This window comes from Leucopleurus acutus (assembly GCF_964270905.1).
Source record: "Leucopleurus acutus genome assembly, chromosome: 5".
Lineage (NCBI taxonomy): Eukaryota > Metazoa > Chordata > Mammalia > Artiodactyla > Delphinidae > Leucopleurus > Leucopleurus acutus.
In genome coordinates this window covers 55,065,332-55,087,040 of record NC_139147.1, presented here as the reverse complement: position 1 = coordinate 55,087,040, position 21,709 = coordinate 55,065,332, and the positions used below count along the sequence as shown (strand labels likewise).

Sequence of the window (21,709 nt, the reverse complement as noted above, 5' to 3'; positions counted from 1 at the left end):
TTGGATACTTCTGCTAACGTTTGTGACCATGCCTGATCGCCCCTAGGGTTCCAGAATTAACCACATCTCGAAGTGTTTACCACCGCGAGCGGAACTTGTTTGAGCAATCCTGTTCAAAGGTTGAAAACACTATAGAACAAGGCGAGAAAAAGAGCTGAGAACCCGAGAGCCGCTAGGAAAACAAAAGCAGTTGGGGGCAGGTGAACCGAGGAGCGCCCACGACGGGCGAGGGGAAGTTCCCTGCAGACAGGCGCCCGCCACCTGTCTGCCCTCGGAGCGGTGCCCCCCGGCTCGCTGCCCGCTGGGGGAAGCGTAGGGACGCCCCCACGCGGTGTGAGCTCCTGCGGCAGGCGGCGGAGCTTCGGGGGAAACGGGCAGAAGTGAGAGGCGTGGAGGCGTCAAGGTCCAAGCGCGCAGGAGAACGTCGGACCCCGGGAGAGGCGAGTGATCCTGGGCTCGAGAGGGGCCGGGACTCTGCGGTCCGGCCGAGCAGCGCCTGGGGCGGTAGTTCCTGAAGCGTGAGGATGGGAGTGAAAGCAGGAGAGGACGAGTGGAGCGAGGACAGTGGGGCCCACGGCGGTGCGGGAGGCAAAAAGGGAACAGCAGACAGGGACAGGGGTAATGAGGCCCCGGTGACCATGGGAATACGCACTCAGCCTCGGGGACACTGACAGGAGGGCGGGGGACTGGGGCGGCAGGGCGGGACCGGGAAGCCCGCCGCGCGCCACCGCTGGGGAGCTGGCGGGAGTGGGAACTCGAGGCCGCGAGTCGTGAGGGCGACGCGTTAACAGCAGTCGCGGCGGGGCGGGGGCGAGGCCGAGCGCGCGTGCGCGGCCCGCGCGGGAGGGGGAGCGGGTGTGGGGCGGCGGGAGCGCGCCTGCGCGCGGCCAAGCCGCCTGGGCGCCCGGTCCTGACTGTGACGGGAGGCGGCGGTTGGTCCTCTCTGTAACGGCGGCGGCGCCTGCTCCAGACACCTGCGGCGGCGGCGACCCCGCGGCGGGGGCGGAGATGTGGCCCCTGGTGGTGTTGCTGCTGCTGGGCTCGGCGCGCTGCGGTGAGTGGTCACTCGCTCTTGGCTCTGCGGCTAGTGTCTCACCGCCCCCGCGGGTGTGTGGGCTGCGCCCCCTCTGGCCCGGCGGCTCCCTGGAGAGGGTGGCCAGGGCGCGGGGCACGCGGGCCCTGCACGCCCGGGGTGCGGACGTGGGAGGGCCCCGCGGGTAATCTGCTCCCCCTTCTTTGCTTCCTTTGCCTCCTCTTCCTCTTCCCCTGGGTGAGAGCGGGGCTTATCTTCCCCTGTTCTCCACCTCCAGATGCACACACTGAGGAAGACTCCAAACCGTGCACCTCGCGCAAAAATTAGCTGTAGAGAGAAAGGGCGCGATCAGAGGAGAGGGGTTGGCAGCTGTTAGGGTCCCCCCTCTTTCGCACCCTCCTCAGTGCTTTAAACGCATTTGGGGTTGAAGGAGGGAGAGTGGGAGGGCCCGAGCCTCATGCGATGCAAGTGCGCATTTTGGCGAAGTCTGAAAGAAGGGATTTCTCCTATTTGCCCTCCCACCTGAACATAGGAGTTAAGGGGACGTAAAGGACACAGTTAAGTTTCATTTCCAGCCCAGCGTTTAATCAGAAGATTCTTCTGGCTGCCTTTTTTTTTTTTTTTTAATACCCTAGATATAAGCTTCCTGGATGGAAACTCTTTCTCGCTACTCCCACGCCCCATCAACCACTTTAATACAGTCCGAATTGCACGTTCAAGTTTTCCTACTTTTTTTAGGGAACCATTTTAAAAGTAATCCAGATTTCGCTTGAAGTATGAAGACAGTAACCTCTAGTCAAAGCATATTTGCGGCAGAGTGAGATTTAGTGTCTTTCGACGCCAAAGGCGTTTTGGCCCCCCAAGCTTTTGGAATCCATTTCTCTTTTTTAAAACGTGTGCTTCGTCTATAACAACTGAGGAAGGAATGGGGATTTTCGTGGCTGTACAGTGCCTGTCACACTTCACATCTATAGAGCCTCTTGTGAACTTTTTGTAAAATTCAGAATTGAGTTGGAGTAACAGTAACAAGCAGTTGTTACATTTTATTCTAGAATGCTAAGTTAATTACATTTTAAACGGGTTATTCGCCTCACTGTGCCATTCATAAAGGCTTGTGACTTCAAGCTATTTCCAAAATGCCCTTAAGTTCCGGCTTAGCTCTCTTTCCTCACTCTGAAGCCGCCTGGAATGTTGGAGCTGCTAATAATCAATCTCTGTTACCTGAAGGGTTGATATTAGGTAAGGTAGTGTTTTCTGTTATCATTCTTAACGGCTTACTGCCCATTACTATCATTATAGCTCAAATAATACTGCTATCAGAAACCTGTTGTATGATCAGAAAGCCTTATATTGAACCCGATTATGAATTTGTAATAAAATATTACTAATTCAGACCGTTGGTCTCAAAGCTAGTTTGAAGCGTAAAAAGTGTAAATCATGTACTGTTTTAAAAACGGGGTCCTATTTTCAAGTAGATTAGAAAGAAGCGTTAGATTGGTACTTTTGGGGATAGAAATGGTTAGGCCTCTTTTAGTAATAGGTATGATCACATATAATTAGCACTCATTTACATACAATAGTAGTGTGCTCAAGTCCCTACAGAGTCTTAGAATTCAGAATTTATGGTATTTCATTGTACTTAGTTAATAATAACCTGAAAAAAAAAACAAAACAGAGGCATTATGCATTTGATGAATATAAAACAGGAAGGGATAGTGTTTGTCATAGGATACAATGGATTTTTATGCATGTGTGTTTAATATGTAGTTTTAAAAGAACATGTATGAAGAGATGTTAACAGTCTCACAACACAAGTAGTTATAAACCAAAGTATTTGGGAGACTGAAATTAGATTCTAAAATGAGTAAGGAAGTCATGGATTTGTACGTTTATTTGTACTCAGGTTTGATTTGCTTTCATTTTCGTTTATAAATGATTGTTAATCAAATGCTACTTCCTGGTAACCACTACAGTTTCCATTGATCTTTGTAGTAAAGGAAATTGTCTAAAATGCCCATTCCTTCTAATTACAGGAAAAATACAACCTCTTTTATTGGTTTACAAGATGTAGAATGAGTTACTATTCTCCTTTCCTCCCCCCTCCCCCATATGTCCAATTATACATTGTTTAAAAGCACATCAGCAGTTTCAGTGGTATTCACTAACTGGTAAATAAAACGCTACTCACATAAGGACAGTGATGTGAACTGTCTTATCAGTGGTTGAATGATTTTTCTTTGTTCAAAGTGAGTTTTTAAAATCAAAGGTACACATGATTAAAAAAACATTTTTATTGCGTAAGTCTAGTAGTCATTTGGCTTGCTTAAACAAAAATGTTTTCTTCTCTCCTCAAGAATATATTACTTTTAACCACAATTTGCCATTTTGAGGAAGTAAATGCCTATTTAAAAATACTTATTTCCGGGGCCGCCCAGCAGTCTAGAGGCAGTATGCTAAAGCATTACACTAAATGCCTACCATTAGGACATTTGCTCATGCTGTCATCTGTATTTTGGCAGATGTTTTATCTTTGCCACTGAATTGTTAATGGAGATTTGAAAGGCCAGGTTCTAAAGAGGAAAAATAGGTGGTTTTCCCAAAACTGATAAACATTCTAAATCCAAAATGCATTATTAAAACTAAGTTTGCGTTCCTTGATGTTAATTCAACTCTAGCTACTATACATTTATGTTCTTTTCGTGATGTAATTTTCATATAACCATTTTACCCATCTTTTAGGTTTTTGCTCTCATACCTTTTTATACAAGAGAAAATTTTTTTCTCTTTTTATACAAGAGAAAAATTTCTATATTTTTATATCTTGTGCCTCAGCCTAATATAATGCACTCTTGGGTTGTGATAAAGCAACTTTCACTTTGTGTACTAGTGCCGATATTTCTTCTATGATAAAAGAACAAGAATGATAGTGTAGGATCAATTTTGCTAAACTCATTGTAGTAGTAAAGTAAAAAAAAATATAGAGCACCCAGGAAATTTGATTCTGATATACCTAGACTAAGACAGTAGAACCTGAATTTTCCCTCTTTGTGGTTACATGGAGTTGCAACAGGAGTTAGAAGTTACACCCTGCTCTGAATATTTTATTCCATCTCCATGGAGCAGTTGTATAAGACTCAGAATCTGGTCAATCCCAGGGTTTAAGATTTAGATTAGGAGAATAAGTGCATATCTGAATACATGTCACACTTACAGGTTAAAAAGCAAGGCAAGGGATTTGGCAAGTGCAGGGTCTATCAAAATTGCTTTTCCTGTTTCAAGCAAGTATGAGCCCACGTTATGCTCTAAGCATTTTGCAAGGCCCTCTTGGACATACAGACAAATTTCGGACTGTATGCCTCTTAATAACTTAAAGTGTAGTTTTTTGTTTTTATACCGCAGTAATACTTAATATATTTTAAGTGCTTGATAAGGCTGTAATTCTGGATGTTACTGACTTTAAACTGCCCCGGGCCTTAAAATTCTAGGTTGACCATTTCTGTTCCTATGAGGCCACTTTAAAACCGAGTGGGAGATTAGTTTGAGTTAGAACTAAACAGGTGTGGACACCTCCATTTTACCCCAGACTTTATTTAGATTCTGTTGAGGAGAGATCCGACTAAATCCTCCTTTTGACGCTAATTCTAACCCAGTTCAGTTTGAGACTCCAGTTCTTCCTACCAGAGACCAAGCCTGATGGCAAATATTAGTAGGATTCATTTCTTGCAGGCGTCTTTACTCAACAAGCTTTGCTTCATTCACCTTAGTGACTGCTGGGGCTTCTTACCCCAATCCTGAACATCCATTCCAAGCAAATAATTAACTTCCTACTCTACTGCAAAAAATAGTGATGTGTGGTGTGGACTCTCTCAACTTCCCGCCCACCATTACTAAACTTGTCCATAATATCTTAGGCAACGTTCGTCTCATTCTCCTCCTTCACCCAGTGTCAGAAGTGTTCCTATTCACTTTCCAAGGAAAGGATCCCCTGTCTACAGCTCTTTCACTTCCACCATCTCGGAGACCTGCCTAATCACCTTAATCCTTAAGCTTTGAACCTTAGATCTTTCCTTCTTCATTGATTCCTTCGTCTTAGCTAGCAGACATGCTCAAGTTTCACCCCATATTAAAAACAAACAAGAAGAACAACCAAAAAAACCTTGGCCTTGTCCCAGGCTCCACGCTCTTTCCATTACTGCCTTCTTTCTCTGCTTTCTTATACTGCCGAGTCCCTAGTCTGCTGACATTGCTGCAGGTAAAGAAGCTAATGGTGAATTTTTAAATCTCTAGAGGCTGTTTTTACTCATCCTGCTTGACATCTGTTTTGTCCATATTAAGACCCTTGGTGTCTGCAGTGGCATTCTTTGCTGCCTCACCTACTTCTATCACTTCTTTTTCCCACATCGTTGGTTTGCTCCTCTTTAACTATTTGCTCCATAAATATTGGTATTCGCCAACACTTTATTCTCTGGTACCTGCTCTGTTTGCTTTGCAAGGACTCTCTGGGTGATCCTGTTTATGCTCACAGTTTCTATTACCACCTATATTCTTGGTATTTCCCAAGTCTTTGTAGCTCAGACTTTTCTTCTTAAATCCAAACTGATATATCCTGGGATCTACTGGACATCTCCATTTCATTGCACCACAGGTACCTTTAATACTCAGCCTATTAAATATTGAAAGAACATTCACCCCTAAATCTCTTAAATCTCTTTTCTCTATAGTTAATCCACAATCTAACTAGTTATGCATACTATTGATATTTTAGCTAGCAACTTTATTTTTATTTTATTTTACTTCTTAATTTTTTAACAACTATATTGGAGTATAATTGCTTTACAATGGTGTGTTAGTTTCTGCTGTATAACAAAGTGAATCAGCTGTACATATACATAATCCCCATATCCCCTCCCTCTTATGTCTCCCTCCCACCCTCCCTATCACACCCCTCTAGGTGGTCACAAAGCACAGAGCTGATCTCCCTGTGCTATGTGGCTGCTTCCCACCCACTATCTATTTTACGTTTGGTAGTGTATATATGTGCATGCCACTCTCTCACTTCATCCCAGCTTACCCGTCCCCCTCCCTGTGTCCTCAAGTCCATTCTCTACGTCTGCGTCTTTATTCCTGTCCTGCCCCTAGGTTCTTCAGAACCATTTTTTTTTTTTTTTAGATTCCATATATATGTGTTAGCATACAGTATTTGTTTTTCCCTCTCTGACTTACTTCACTCTGTATGACAGACTCTAGGTCCATCCATCTCACTACAGATAACTCAGTTTCATTTCTTTTTATGGCTGAGTAATATTCCATTGTATATATGTGCCACATCTTCTGTATCCATTCATCTGTCAGTGGACACTTAGGTTGCTTCCATGTCCTGGCTATTGTAAATAGAGCTGCAATGAACATTGTGGTACATGACTCTTTGAATTATGGTTTTCTCAGGATATATGCCCAGTAGTGGGATTGCTGGGTCATATGGTATTTTTTTTAGTTTTTTAAGGAACCTCCATACAGTTCTCCATAGTGGCTGTATCAATTTACGTTCCCACCAACAGTGCAAGAGGGTTCCCTTTTCTCCACACCCTCTCCAGCATTTATTGTTTGTAGATTTTTTGATAATGGCCGTTCTGACTGGTGTGAGGTGATACCTCGTTGTAGTATTGGTTTGCATTTCTGTAATGATTAATGATGTTGAGCATTCTTTCATGTGTTTGTTGGCCATCTGTATATCTTCTTTGGAGAAATGTCTATTTAGGTCTTCTGCCCATTTTTGTATTGGGTTGTTTGTTTTTTAGTTAACAACTTCACAATTCTTCTTTCTTCTTCTCCTTTACCTCCCACATCTGACTTATGTCGATTTTCCTTTTTTGTTTTTTTACTGTAATTTTTTGCCTTCTTTTCAGTTGTCATTTGCCTGGATTACTGCAGTGATCTCTTAATGTATCTTCTTTCCCATCTCCTTTCCTGCCGCAATTCACCCTTCATACTGCTGTATTATTTTTTTTAATGTAAGTAAGTCTGAGTGGTTTGCTACTGCTTGTGTTTTCAACTCCACACTCCTCAGCATGACATTCAAGGAAGCCTTTACAATACTTCTTAACCATCTTGTCCAGCCCCCTTTCCTAGAGCTCACCTGAATAATCACCAGCCTGCGGTTATTCTCTTTCTTCATTCCTCTGTACTCATTGTGTACTCTGCCTAGAAAGCTCTTACTTTTCTATAACATTCCTACTTCTCCTTCCAGACCCAGTTTAAACACCACCTGGTAGGAAGAGCATTCTTAGACACTACAAGTAATTTTAAAGGAACTGTTCCATCCAATCTGCAACTGACTTGATTTAGATTTTTCATTAAAATATGTAGCTTCACGATACTGTAATCAGGTCTATAGAAGTAAGACACAGTGGAGCATTCTTCTGAAATATGGAACAAGAGTGAATCTTCCCTGATATGATGTTTAGATTTTCCTTTCTTGGGATTCATACTTTAAATTTTTACATTCAGAAGAAATGTATTAAGTCCTACTTGCTGGACCCTGGGTTAGATCCATAGGATACCAAATGAAGACATGGTTCGTGCATTACTATCTTTAGATCCTAAAGGAGAGATCAGTAAAATAAAACAGTAGTTACAAGATTTGATAGTAAATGCAGTGACAGCACTTGAAGAGGGGGCAGTGGGAGCAATAAGAAGGGATGAATACAGTTGAGTAGTAGCAACGAAGGGGACAGGGTTGAACATCTCAACCGTGCTTTCAGGAAGAGCCAAAGTTAGTGAACTGTAGCTGCCATTTATTGAACATTTGCTGTGTACGTGAAAGGCACTGAAATAAGAACTCCATGTTCTTTATCTGATTAAATCTTAACAAAATCTCTATGAGGTGTACACTATCAATATTCACATTTTATAGATGAGGAAACTGAGATACAGAAATTAAGTAACTTGCCTAAGGTTATACACTTAGAAAGTGCTAAGTCACCATCCAAGGTCTGACTCCAAAGTTTGTGCTCTTACCTGAACACCCAGTGAAAGGTACAGGCCTCCTTAGGCTGGGGAACAGCTTGTGTGTGGGGGGAAAGGCATGGAGAAGAGAGTGCATTTGCATATCCATGGAATTGCAAGGTCATTATGATTGGAGCTTAGTTTGGAAATGAGGGAGTACAGGAAGTGGAGCTGGACAGGATCTTGAAGGACCTAGTTTGTATTCCATGCTAATACCCTTAGAATTTAGCCTGAAAGTCGGGGGGCGGCGGGTGCTGTTAAAGTATATTAGGCAAAAGAGTGTATATTTGCATTTGGAACAGTTATTTTGGGAACTGTGGAAAATACATGGCTGGGATGGGGAAACATTGAGGCTGAAGGCAGGGAGCTAGTTAGGAGGGTATGGCAATAGTTCAAGGCAGAAATGATGAATGTCTAATTAATTCATACAACAGACATTGGATTTAGGAACTGTTAAAGAGGCTGAGCCTAACAAGAACTCTCCATGGCTAAGGAGAGGGCAGAATCCAGCGTGATTCGTAGGTCCAGGTCTGGTTGACTGGTAGATAATAGAAAATACTTTAGGGAAGTGAGGATTTGGAATGAAGGTAGGCAGAGGGTAAATAGATTTTTGGACATGTTGACTCTGAAGTAACTGTAGTGCATCCAAGTGGAAACACATAGCAGCCAGTTGGCTTTCCAAGGTCTACAGTTAAGGAGAAAGGTGAGGCCTAGTTAAATAAAATGAGTGGGTAGTTAAAACCTGGAGTGAGGGAGAATACTGGGGCGGGGAGGGGTGGGGGGCAGCGTTGGACAGGAAGTCCTTAGGAACCTAATATTTATTGTGAGTCAAGGAATAGATTTCAATAAAGAAAAAATGCTGCCACGAGGTGGTGAAGGCTCTAGGAGGAAATCCAGAGACGTAGAAGCCAAGAGACAAGAGCAAGAAAGGAGCTGCCCACTGGCTCAAGAACTGTAGAGAAGTCAAGATAGAGAGTGAACCATGTGCATTCCGTTTTCACAGGGGATGATTGGTGACTTTGGCAAGAGCTGTTGTAGTGAAAAAGGCCAGGGTGGAGGCCAGGTGGCAGAGATTTAAGAAGTGAATAAGAGGTGAAGAAATGCATGTAGGTTATCTTTCTAGGATGCTAGGAAACAGAGACAAGTACAAGGGATTTTTTTTCAGTTGGCTAATATTCAAGCATTTACAAAAGTTTTTTTAAACCTACTGTAAATGAACTTGAGGGATGTCGGAGGATGATAGTCAACGAGGGAAAGTTCTCGAGGAGATTGATGAGCGTGGGGCAGAAATGTAAACTAGCTCTCAGGTGACAGGGTTCATTTCTGAAGAGGAGGAAATGAGGGGAAGAGAGGTGTGGATAGTTGGGGTAGCAGGAAAATTTATAGGTGGAAGTATTGGAAGCTTCTGGTTTCTTATCTGGAGGACTCAACTTGAAATAGGAAGAGAGGGCTCCTTCAGAGAATATAAGATAACCTCTTCCAAAAGGAGAGTGATTTCAGAGTTGTTACAAAGGAGAGAACTTTTATGTGGAACATGTGAAACGATAAAAGATTGAAGGCCTAAATGGTCAGGGTTTATGGCAATCTTCTGTTGTTCCCCTAGTAGCAGCAAACATTTTCTTTTTTTTTTTAAATAAATTTATTTATTTTATTTTATTTTTGGCTGCGTTGGGTCTTCGCTGCTGTGCATGGGCTTTCTCTAGTTGTGGTGAGCGGGGGCTACTTTTTGTTGCAATGAGCAGGCTTCTCATTGTGGTGGCTTCTCTTGTTGTGGAGCACGGGCTCTAGGCACATGGGCTTCAGTAGCTGTGGCACACGGGCTCAGTAGTTGTGGCTCAAGGGCCCTAGAGCACAGGCTCTGTAGTTGTGGCGCATGGGCTTAGTTGCTCCGCGGCATGTGGGATCCTCCCCGACCAGGGCTCAAACCCGTGTCCCCTGCATTGGCAGGCAGATTGTTAACCACTGTGCCACCAGGGAAGACCCAACAAATATTTTCCTTGAAATCCGTAAGACTGATTACTTTCCTGCCCATCCATAGCACTTCATACAGGAAGGACAGCCCTTATGACCTTGGGTTATAAAAAGTATGTATCAGTCCCCCAAGTGAGAATTCTAAGCTTCTTAAAGATAATTCCTACATTTTTTTCCATTAATGTATCCCCACATCCTGTCACAGTGTTTCAGATCAGGTAATTCTCAATAAACATTTGCTGCATGTTAGCATTTCTGACCTAGACCTGTGTACTGTATCATGTATTAAGCCTTTTGTGAAAGTGTATAGCAGCTGTTTTGAGGGCTGTGTTATGAGATGGTTTGAGTTGGTGGTCTGTATTCACAGAGGTTGTAAGGTCCAATATTTTTGGCATTTGATATAAGTTAATTTTCTCATTTCATTTGTTAATTTATCTGTAACTCTAGCATGGCTGATGGTTATACTTATCAATTTCTATCTGATTTAGACTGCTGTAGGCATTTCTTGATTATTCAGAACTTACTTATTCATGATAATTATCTATATGATCCTTTATTTGCTCTATTTTAGATCATTTCTTCACTCTGCTGTTTCATCAAAAGGCAGTAGGCAAAATAGAGAAAAACCAAATCAGATAATTTTACTGCTTAATAGCTTTTTAACAAATGTTTATAGAGGATGAAGTTGTAGTTAACAGCTGATGGAGCAACATTTTTGGACTATATTTATTAATTATTAGTGCAAGGATTATTCAAATTATAGTTTATCCAGGTCAATTTCACTTTGAAGTTTATTGACAGCATTTATTCTACTTAAATTGCTTCAGCTATAAAAATGTTTGCATTAATATTACAACAAATAACAGTGTAATCAGTGCTTTCTGTATTCTTTCGAAAATTCATTTTCTAAACATAAGTTATGAAATCGTGGAGTGCTTGCTGACTGCTTCTTACTTACTTAGAAGCGGTCTTACCACTTCTAAAAAAGATCGCTGGGATAACTTAGCTCTTCACTTGTATCTCTTTAATTAAAGGATAATTTTTAGAAGGTAAAATCTTGACTCAAACAAATATAAAATGAACATGTGTCAAAGTTTTTATTTCACATTAATAAGCAAACCAGCAAGACGGTACAACCATCTTGGTTTTAAAAGAGAATTCGAAGAATGGACACATGTACATATGGGAAATCAGGAATGGTGAAATGAATTTGTGAGCAAATGCAAAATTGGTCAGTGTCCTCAGCGCAGTAAAATGTAATTAAAAAAAAAATTTTTTTTTAAATTTTTGGCCACGCTGCAAGGCATGCAGGATCTTAGTTCTCCAACCAGGGATCAAACCCGTGCCCCCTGAAGTGGAAGCACTGAGTCTTAAGCACTAGACCTCCAGGGAAGCCCCTAAAATGTAATTGTTTAAATTCCTCTCTTCCACCAGGTGGAAATCAATGGCAGAACAAAGTTTATTTGTATCTCTATGGATCTGAATCATTCGCATTACCATCAGTTTTCTACAACTTACAAAGTTGTAAAAGCAGCCCAGTCTTAGCAAAATGCACAGGCCCCTATAGAATCAGATATTCCAAAAGCATCTCTCAGACAGTGCCCAGCACTCGCATCTCTCAGACAGTGCCCAGCACTCCGCTGAAAGGACTCCCGGTAATCTTTTTGTCCATTTCAAAATCGTTGACCATATTTTCTGACACTTTCTTTCCTTTCTAATTCCAACATCATAGCCACTTTTCTTCTCTCCTTGTACACTGTAGTCTCCCACTAATGCTTATTTCTCAGGGGAAATAATTTACAACTCCAAGGTTTTGAAGAATGCAGTTGGAAGTCCAGGTTTTGCCTGGGGCTTCCTGATATTTGGGTGGCTAGAAATATAAAGAACTAGGGAGAGGTGAGCTATGGAGGCCCACGGGATTGATTCAGACTGCAGATTCCCAGAAATGTAACAATTTAGACCTGCCAGTCAGAGAAGGTCTGGAACATTACATTAAAATGCTGTATAGTGCTTAGTTTTTATAGTATCATCCTACATATTTATAGCACAGTATTGTTTAGAGAGCACTTGCCAATATATTTTCTCCTGTGTTGCTGACCACAATTCTGTGAAGCAGCCCAGTGTTCGTTTTTGTTTGTTTGTTTGTTTGTTTTTGCGGTACGCGGGCCTCTCACTGTTGTGGAGCACAGGCTCCGGACGCGCAGGCTCAGCGGCCATGGCCCACGGGCCCAGCCGCTCCGCTCCGCAGCATGTGGGATCTTCCCGGACCAGGGCACGAACCCGCGTCCCCTGCATCGGCAGGCGGACTCTCAACCACTGCGCCACCAGGGAAGCCCTTTTTGATCCTCTTACTTACAGAGAGTAAGAGAACCAAGGCATAGAGAAGTTAAGTGAATTGCTTAAGGTCGCATACTGAAAATTGACAGAGATGGGATTTGTTCTCAGGCTTCTTGAACATTGTTCAGTTCATATTCCACTCTGCATCCTAGCATTCAATTCAGTGGGCATTTATTGAATAGTAATTATGTTCCTAGAGTAATACCATCCTATGCCCCCGATGAAGGAAAAAATCTTAAAGATGAATGATTAAACTTGAGGTTTTATTTATATTTGTTAGTGCTTTTTTTGAGAGAAACACCAAGGAACTACTTAGATGAAAGAGTTGATAAATGGCTGAAGAATATGGAAGACAACTACAATTTCTCCACATTTTTACACATTCTAGATGAAAGGTGATGCATTTCTCAATCCCTCTTTTATAAGGCAACAACCAGTAGTTTATCCTATTGAAAAGAGTTGATGGAATATATGCTACTTATTAGCAGTATCTGCTCTTGGTTTCAACTTGCATCTTAGCTTTATTTTGGGTGGTTTTTGGTTTCTAGAAGGAAGGGATACCTGTAATATACATTTGGAAGTTGTTCCTTAGTTTCAATGAAATGTGGGAGTGGGAAAATACCATTCAATTGTGTACAATCTTTTATAATACTTGCATACAAAATGTCTCTTGCTGTCTGTATTTTGCAAAGGGAAAATAACCATAGAGAATGTTTTTTTTCTCCTTAGCATTCTAAGACTTTCCATCCTAGTGGAAAGATGTGATGTGACTCATGTGATTTACTTTTTATATTTAAGTACAGTAGAGCCTGACACCATTTTCGGAAATGCAACATAGGGATAGAGATAAACTTCATATCAGTTTAGCAAGTTCTATTTGGAGGAGTGTATAGAAGTTAAGACTGAATATAATATTTGGTTTTATTTTCTGTTTAAAATTTTCTCATAGTAAGGATAGTATTTTTCTACATATATCAGAAGACAGTAATGATTACTTCAAAGCTTCCAAAGCCAGATACTACACCTGCATGTTCTAACACAGTTGCTGAATTTATTCCCAAGATGTGTGAGAATGTATATTTTGTTTTACTGGGAATGAATAAGCAAGAAGTGTACAGTATTGTCTATCAGCTGTGCATGTTAATATTAAAATAATTTGTTTCTTTTTTTAACCTTGCCCATCTTCTCTTCTCTATAGCTGCTTGCTTGCTTAAGTGAACAATAGAAGTATTTCTCTTTATCTTAAGGATTTGTAACATACGTAAAATCTCATAGTATAGAATTCTGTAATGAAATGAAACCATTTTATTTCTCTTTTCCAGGTTCAGCTCAGCTACTATTCAATACAACCAAATCTGTAGAATACACCGTTTGCAATCAAACTGTTGTCATCCCATGTTTTGTTAATAACATGGAGGCGAAGAGCATCGCTGAATTGTATGTCAGGTGGAAATTTAAAGGAAAAGACATTTTCATCTTTAATGGAGTTCAGCAAAGGTCCAATTCCAGCGATATCTTTACTAGTGCAAAAATCTCACCATCAGAATTACTAAATGGCATTGCCTCTTTGACGATGGATAAACGTGAAGCCGTCTTAGGAAACTACACTTGTGAAGTAACAGAATTAAGCAGAGAAGGCGAAACCATCGTAGAACTAAAATATCGTGTTGGTAAGACTTCTATAAAGTTTCCCTTTTATTTCTCCTGAAGCAACATGATCCTGTTAGAAAGGGGGGGGGGTAACATGGGGCCACCAACTCGTTTGAATCAAAAAGCAGACTATTAATAATAAATGTTGATGGAATGTTTAGCAGCTTTAAGATCACGAGTTTTATCTTATATGCTCTTCTGCTTTTCACAGTAAATCTCCTTTGTTGTTGGTTAATTTGTACATTGTGTGGTTCTCAAACTTTTTGTCTGAGGACTGTTATATTGCGGTGAGCAGTCCGGGGGGTCATCTCCTCTGCATTTCTGTTTGCTGCCATCAAAAGTACTTTCTTTCATGTGATTAATTTTCAAGGCTTTTTCCAATTATTTTGCCTTTTTTTTAACCTTACGCTTTGATCAATGGTTGACAAGTCCCAGCCATGCTTCCTCTGGAAAGAACAGATTAGGAGGAGAATCAGAATATTAAAAATCAGGTTATCATAGATGATTCCTTGAGGTTTCCTGTGCTTAGCCTTGCTTTGTTATTTTTTCCCTTGGCCAAGATGTGGGAGAGCTAGGGATCCAATTTAATTTATTTATTTATAATTACTTAAATTATAGCACCGTTATTCTGCCCTTTCTTGACAAACTTGAGTTGGTGAGTTGCATAAAGCAGTAGTTACCTGGAGTAAATTTAAAGTCTCCTTTGTTTCTATTCTTTGCTGTGCCAGCTGAGTTCTTCAACCACATAGAAGTACATTTCAACCTCCTATTTTAAAAGCTGTATTTAGAATCACTAGACATATTACTGATCTCAGGATTAGATCATACTTTAAGAACCTCTGCTTTCAATGGGATCAGATCAGTTCAATTGGATCTGCTGTTTGCCTCTGTTCTTCTCGCATTTACTGTTACTAAATATCTGTTACCACATTGGGAATGGGGTGCTTAGGTTGATAGAATATTTTGACATTGCTTAGGATTAGGAATCAACAGATCTGAGTTATATCCCCTATTCTGCAACTTAACTGTTCACCTTTATGGTATGGAGAAGTTACTTTGCCAAGTCAAGTTACCTCATCTCTAAAATGGGAATGAAAATAGATACTTGCTTTTATGTATTCTACAGTCTAATGAGCACCAGATGAGATCCCTTGTGTACAAGTGCTTTGTGAACCAAAGTGCTTTGCAGATGTAAATTGTGTTTTGGGGGTGTTTGTTTTATGAAGGAAGGTATCAGGTTGCTGAAGCTGGCCTGGGGTGTTGTGAGAGGGAGGGCAGGAGATGGCTTAGAGTAGGCTAGCAGAATCTGGAAAGCTTTTCTGCTCAGAAATCTCTCTTACACTGTAACTTTTATTAATTTGATATTAATTTGGGCTGAAGAGCTTTTTTTCTTTATTTTAGAGTATACCTTTCATCAGGAGTCTAATCTGGAGTTGGATAACCGAATATCTAGTTGAAATTTCTGAAGGAATGTACAGCTTCATTGGAATGAAAAAACAAGGCATAGGGACCAGTAATTTTTTAGTGTAGTGTAGGTCACTGAGCGGTAAACTCAAGATATGAGACTTGAAAGGCCAGAAGATGGAATGAAGATGGATGAGAAAGTAATGCCAACATCTGAGATGAAGAGAAAGTTTATAATTTTGTGTGTGATTGTTTCATCTTTCTTTGTTTTCAAAGTACCCTATAAAAATATGAACTGTGTTTACTCTGGGACCATTCAAATGAGGAAGTACTGTTTCACTGTAGAGAACGTAGAAAATTCTACCAGAGGTCTCAGACATTTGGCTTTGCATTCATTTTTATTTTTTGAAATACTTATAGATTCACAGGAATTTGCAAAGATAGAACAGAGTGGTGCTTAGGGGTGCTGGGTACTCTTCACTCAGTTACCCCAGTGGTTGGTTACCTCTTATATAATGATACTAAAATATCAAAACCTGGGGCTTCCCTGGTGGCACAGTGGTTAAGAGTCCGCCTGCCGATGGAGGGGACACGGGTTCGTGCCCTGGTCCGGGAAGATTCCACATACCGCGGAGTGGCTAGGCCCATGAGCCATGGCTGCTGAGCCTGTGCGTCCAGAGCCTGTGCTCCGCAACGGGAGAGGCCACAACAGTGAGAGGCCCGCGTATTGCACAAAAAAAAAAAAAAAAAAAATCAAAACTTGGAAGTTGACAATGGTACAATGTACGTATATTCTTTGTCATTTTATGATATGTATATTTATGTAACTACCACCATAATCATATAAAGCTATTTCATTTGCACAAAGCTCTCCCTCATGCTAACCTGACAAGCACTAATTTGTTCTCCATGTCTATACTTTGGTCATTTCAACAGTGTAATGTAAATGGAATCATATAGTATGTAATCTTTTGAGATTGGCTTTTTACACTCAGCACAGTACCCTTGAGATCTATCCAAGTTGTGCCTGTATCAATAGTTTGTTCTCTTTCTCTCTCTTTTTTGGCTGAGTAGTATCCCATGGTATGGGTATATCACAGCTTGTTTAACTGTTCACCTATCGTAGGACATTTTGGGTGTTTCCAGTTTTTGGCTGTTACAAATGGAGTTGCTGTGAACTACCATATAGTGGTTTTTAGGTGCACATAATCTTCATTCCGCTGAACAAATGCCCAGAAGTACAATTACTCAGCTGTATGCAAGTGTATGCTTAGTTGTTTGTTTGTTTGTTTTAACATCTCCATTGGAGTATAATTGCTTTACAATGGTGTGTTAGTGTCTGCTGTATAACAAAGTGAAGGAAACTGCCAAACTGTTTTGCAGAGTGGTTGTACCATTTTACATTCCCATCAGCAACATATGAGTGATCTAGTTTCTTCACATCCTTGCCAGCATCTCCTGTTGTCATGTCATTATTTTGTACCCATTTTTTACTGGGGAAAAAAAAAAAAAACCTTCTCTCTGCACAAAAAGTTAATTGGAGCAGGGCTCTTGTAGTGGAATACAAATGTATTATGATAATGAGACTTACCCATCATGGGGACTTTGGGGATTTAGGCAATAGAAACCATTTTTACAATGTGGTACTTTTTCACAAATATAGGCATAAGTGAGGAATAGAAATTGTGTAATAGAGAATTCCACTTAGTAGAATGTGAATTAAGAGTGGCCATTCTTTGTGCCCTTTTTTTGGAGCACAGTATTTTAGAAATACTACCTGTGAGATAAGTATACCTCTCTATGAGATTTTATATACCTCTGGTGCCTACATATAGTATAGTACCATGGACAGAGCACAGGACTTGAATTTAGAAAGCTTTTTCAATACATTACCATTTTCTAGTTTAAGAAAATTTGGATAAAAAAACTCAACCTGTCTGGTCCTCTGTTTTTTATCTGTAAGATGGGAATACCATTTCCATCACAGGTTTGTTCAAAATATCTTGCTTACTTAACAAAGATTTATTGAGCACCTACTATGTGTCAGGTGCTATGTTAGGCACTATGGATTCATTGATGATGAAGACATAATCCCTACTTTCAAGGAAGTGATAGTACAAAAGAACAGTAAAATAATCTTACATTTATTAGGGTACAGATAGTTTATGTATATGTGCCAGACAGTTTATGTATATTGTGTCCTGAACTCAAGAACTCTAGGAGGTAGGTATAGGTCTTACCATTTAACAGATGAGGAAGCATGAGAGATTTAGGGTAGTTGTTCAAGACCAGAGTCATAGCCAGGATTTTAACCTAGATCTGTCTGTCTTTAAAACCAGTATGTTTACCACCCCTGTATATAGTTTCTGTGGAAACACCTTGTAAACAACAAGATTACTAAATGTAAATAATAATAGTTATAAAATGTGTTATTAATATTTATACTTATAGTATTAATGATACAAAAACTTGGAGGCTTAAAATTTTACTTTTTTCTGAGTAAGCTATTAGGGTTTTGTTTTAAAAGGTCTGTTCAAGTTTAGCAAAGTTGCCATTTCCATTACCATCATCATGAGATACGTTATGTTCATAATGTTGACATGAAGGCATTTTGAGATCCTCGTGTTAGTTTTCAAGTGCATGTACAAACAACCACAAATGTAGCAGCTTTAAACAGCACCCATTTATTAGCTCACCACTTTGTAGATCACAATTCTGGTCATGGTATGACTGGGTTCTCCAATCTTACGAGGCTAAAATCAAGATATTAGCAGGCTGTGTTCTCATCAGGAGCTCTGGGTCTTGTTCCAAGCACACATGGTTTTGGCAGAATTCAATTCCATGTGATTGTAGGACTGAGGTCCCTGTTTCTCTGCTGGATGTCTGATGGGGGCTTCTCTTAGCTCCTAGAGGTTGCTCCCATTCCTTGCCACACAGCCTCTTCCATATTTAAAGCCAGCTAAGGAGAATCCTCCTCTTGTTGAATCCCTCTCGAACATGTTGAATTTCTTTTGCTAGAACAATCCCAAACCCTTTTAAGTTCTTATTTGGTCTGCCCCCTCTCCCTCAAGAATAATCACTCTTTCAAAGTCAACTGATTGGGGGCCTTAATTACATTTAGCAAAATCTCTTTGCCATATGAAACAATATAATCACGGGAATGAAATCCATCATACTCACAGTCCCATCCCTCCCTCCAGGGGAGGGAATTTAAAAAGGCTGCTTTCAGGGGGCAGGGTGTTTGGGGGCTACCTTAGAATTCTGGCTTTGATTAAATAACTGGGGACTATACCCTAGCCAAGTCAATACATCAAAAAAAAAAAAAAAAAAAAAAAAAAACCCCATCACAGTCCTGAAGCATCAAGTAAAAATTTGGCTTGAATTTTAGTGTCAGAAATTTTATCGTGATCATTCTCTGTGGAAATGTGTTCTCTGTGCATGGAGGTATAGCTTGTATATATTTGAAGGAGAGGCACGCTTAATGGATGAGAGTGATTCCTTGGCTCTTTCAGGTCATTCCATTTTGTATACAATGATAAGAGAAATGAGGTCCTAGGTTTTTATAATGTTTAAACTTGGAAGCAAAATGTAAGCACTTATCCACAGACCACATCCTCTTAGTATCATTTCATTGCCTTTCCACTAGTAAGTTTATTTTCCTGCGAGCCACTCTACCTGCCCAGGAATTGGAGAATAATGGGCATAGTTGTCAGAGGTAGCTTGGGTGGAGTAAGAGTTTGGCTGACTTTGGATCGTCTTTCTTAATCCTGGACTGGAAAAATATCTAATATTTTTCTTAGTCCATTTTAAGCTTAATTTATTTTCTTAGTGCCATAGAAACTCAGAACTGAAAGGGACCTTAGAGAAGTATCTTGTCTCCCTCTCCCCTCGGGAGACAAAGAGTTAGTCGTCTGACAGTACTAATTACTCTAACAAATCAGTAGCTTAATGGGCATATACATAGTTTTATATAAAACATTGGGTTTTTCCCTAGCATCTCATTTGCTACTCAAAGATCCAATTCAGTGATCCTCAAACTTTTTGCACCGTAACAAATTAGAGAGAGGTAACATGTTCATGTCAGTGAGAGAAGACAAATTACAGCAGGGAGATGCAGCAGTGATTTTAAATTGAGAGTCTCGTGGGTCACCCCACGCCTGCCCCCCCCACACACACACACAGTTATTGGGGTAGAAGCTGAAAGGGGAGAGTATGTGGCGTTTGGATAAACTCCAGGTAATTCTGATAAGCTCCAGTTAAGAATCACTTAGACAATAATATTTTTTGTTCTATAATCCCACCCTCTGTCTTTGAAATAGCTCTTATTATTATTTCTGCATAGAGGTATAGAGTCAGCTATTAGTCATCTAGTCTATCTGCCCATATAATTCCTGAATTACTTCTATCACACCCCAGGTAGTTGGTCATTCAAAAAAATTTTTCTTTCAGGTAAAAATCATGCTTTCCTTTTAATTGACACCGTTTCGTCTCTCGGGTGCTACTTTGGCAATGATTAGGTTCCCACCTCTCAAGAACATTGTATCTGAACAGGCTGAGACAGAGCCAATGTGAACACAGACCCCAAACCAGGGCTTTTGGAATAACAAGAACAGAAATAAACAGCCTTTCTCTTCACTTACAAAGGGAGTCACTCAGAGGGTACAAAGCTCTGTTTTCCAAATGTAGAAAACCTGGAGCTCAATGCAAACTGGAAAGCAAAATATATCAGAAATGAAGCATAGCGCTTCGTCAAATACTCAAGGGCTGATCGTCCTGCCTCTTCTACAAGGAATGGCCCCGCTCCAGCATCTTTAAAGGAAGATGTTTCTCTTTCGCTTTCCAACTAGGTATAAAGTCTACTAAAAGGGATACGAGGAATCACAATAAATCTGCTCACTCACAAGAGACACTCCCAGATAATGAGTTTGGGTTGCTGAGATTATTCAGCACGTTATTTCAAAGAGGCAAAATTCAGGACAATATGAGAAGAGAATTCAAAAGTGGCAGCTACATTCGCTGATAGGTTATGTGAGACACACATACTCACAACCCATTTTTCAGTGTATATGTCAAGGGGCCAAGACCCCTGATCAGCACAGTACGTTATTTTGTAGAGTACAGTGCACAGAACAACAGAGGGAGAGACACTTTCTTGGAGAGGTTCGTCCTCTCTGAAGGAGTCTGGAGCCCAGCGCGCCCCGGGGCCTTCATCAGCTGGAGCCCTCCTCTTTTTTGGTTGTGATGGCCTCAGAGGCAGCCATTTCCTCTAATCGATCCGCTGGCTTCTCCTTCTCCTCCTCCTGGGGATAGAGGTCCGGGTACTTCTGCATGCACTCCTGCATGGCCCGGAACTGGTCTACACAGTCCGACCCCTTGACATCCTCTGTGCTGCAGTGGAAGCAGGAAAAGGCCGCCTTGAACTGTTCCTCACACGCCCCGCTGGCCATGCCCCCAAGGCACGGGCAGTTCCAGCTGAGGTCTCCGTGGGGCAGGATCAGTCCGTGCTCCTCGTACGGATCATTGGGGTCGTCGGACGCCAGCTCCACGTTGCTTGGAGTTTCATGGTCTTCTTTGGTCACAAATATGATTCGATCCTTCCCTTCTTGCCAGCAGTAGGCCACGGTGCAGCCCGGCGCTCCGACCTCGGGCGATTGAAGCATTGGGGGGCGGCCTCTCGCTGCGACCTCTCGCTGTGACCTCTCTGCTGCGGCCTCTCTGCTGAGGGGCGGGCGGCTTGGAGGCCCGCGCGGACCCGCCCCTCCCAAATATTTACCTAAGCGCATGACAGGAAGAGACTTTTACTGCCCAGAGGATTTTAGTCTATTATCAGGCAGTTCCAGTTCTTCCTGAAGTCAAGCTAAAACTTGCAACCCTGCAATTTCTCACTCACTAGGAGGTATGGTATTTCTCTTCCAAGTTTATTCTTCTCTAAGGTAAAAATCCCCAGTTTCTTCAGCCATTGCTCATGGTTTCAGCATCCCTATTCTAGTCATTTTCCTTTGGGACGATTCCCTATTATGTCTTTAAATTTGATGAGTAAAACTGAACTCAGGACTGCATTTGTGGGCCGTGTCCTACCTTCCTGCTACTACCTGATGGCTGCATTAACTTTCTGGTACGTCCTGCTTCTCTATAATCCATTCCCTTCAAGGCTGCCAAAGAAGATTTTAAATAAATCAGGTCACATTTCTTCCCTACTTGAAGGTTTCCGATCACTTTTCATTGCTTATAGAATAAAATCCAAACTTTCTTAAAAAGCTGAGAAGACTTTTCCCACCTTAACAAATTAGAGAGAGGTAACAGGTAATT

The 21,709-nt window shown here is 41.2% G+C and overlaps 2 protein-coding genes across 4 annotated transcripts in view; one reads left to right on the top strand and one right to left on the bottom strand.

Moving 5' to 3' along the window:
* Window positions 1–909: 909 nt before the first annotated feature.
* CD47 (CD47 molecule) overlaps window positions 910–21,709 on the top strand; it is a 53,797-nt gene continuing 32,997 nt past the window's right edge. For 2 of the 3 annotated variants that reach the window (XM_082839838.1, XM_082839837.1), the window contains exons 1-2: window positions 910–1,054; window positions 13,669–14,016. In XM_082839838.1, the coding sequence (XP_082695964.1) occupies window positions 1,009–1,054; window positions 13,669–14,016 (394 nt within the window). In that variant the 5' untranslated portion in view covers window positions 910–1,008. Of the gene's footprint in view, window positions 1,055–12,631; window positions 12,742–13,668; window positions 14,017–21,709 lie in introns of those variants that run through there. The other variant, XM_082839839.1, reaches the window with a different exon arrangement.
* Window positions 20,611–21,060, bottom strand: LOC309962194 (mitochondrial intermembrane space import and assembly protein 40-like; the record flags this gene model as incomplete). Its single annotated transcript, XM_082839841.1, has 1 exon — window positions 20,611–21,060. One exon carries the CDS (start codon window positions 21,058–21,060, stop codon window positions 20,611–20,613), a length of 450 nt encoding a protein of 149 aa, XP_082695967.1.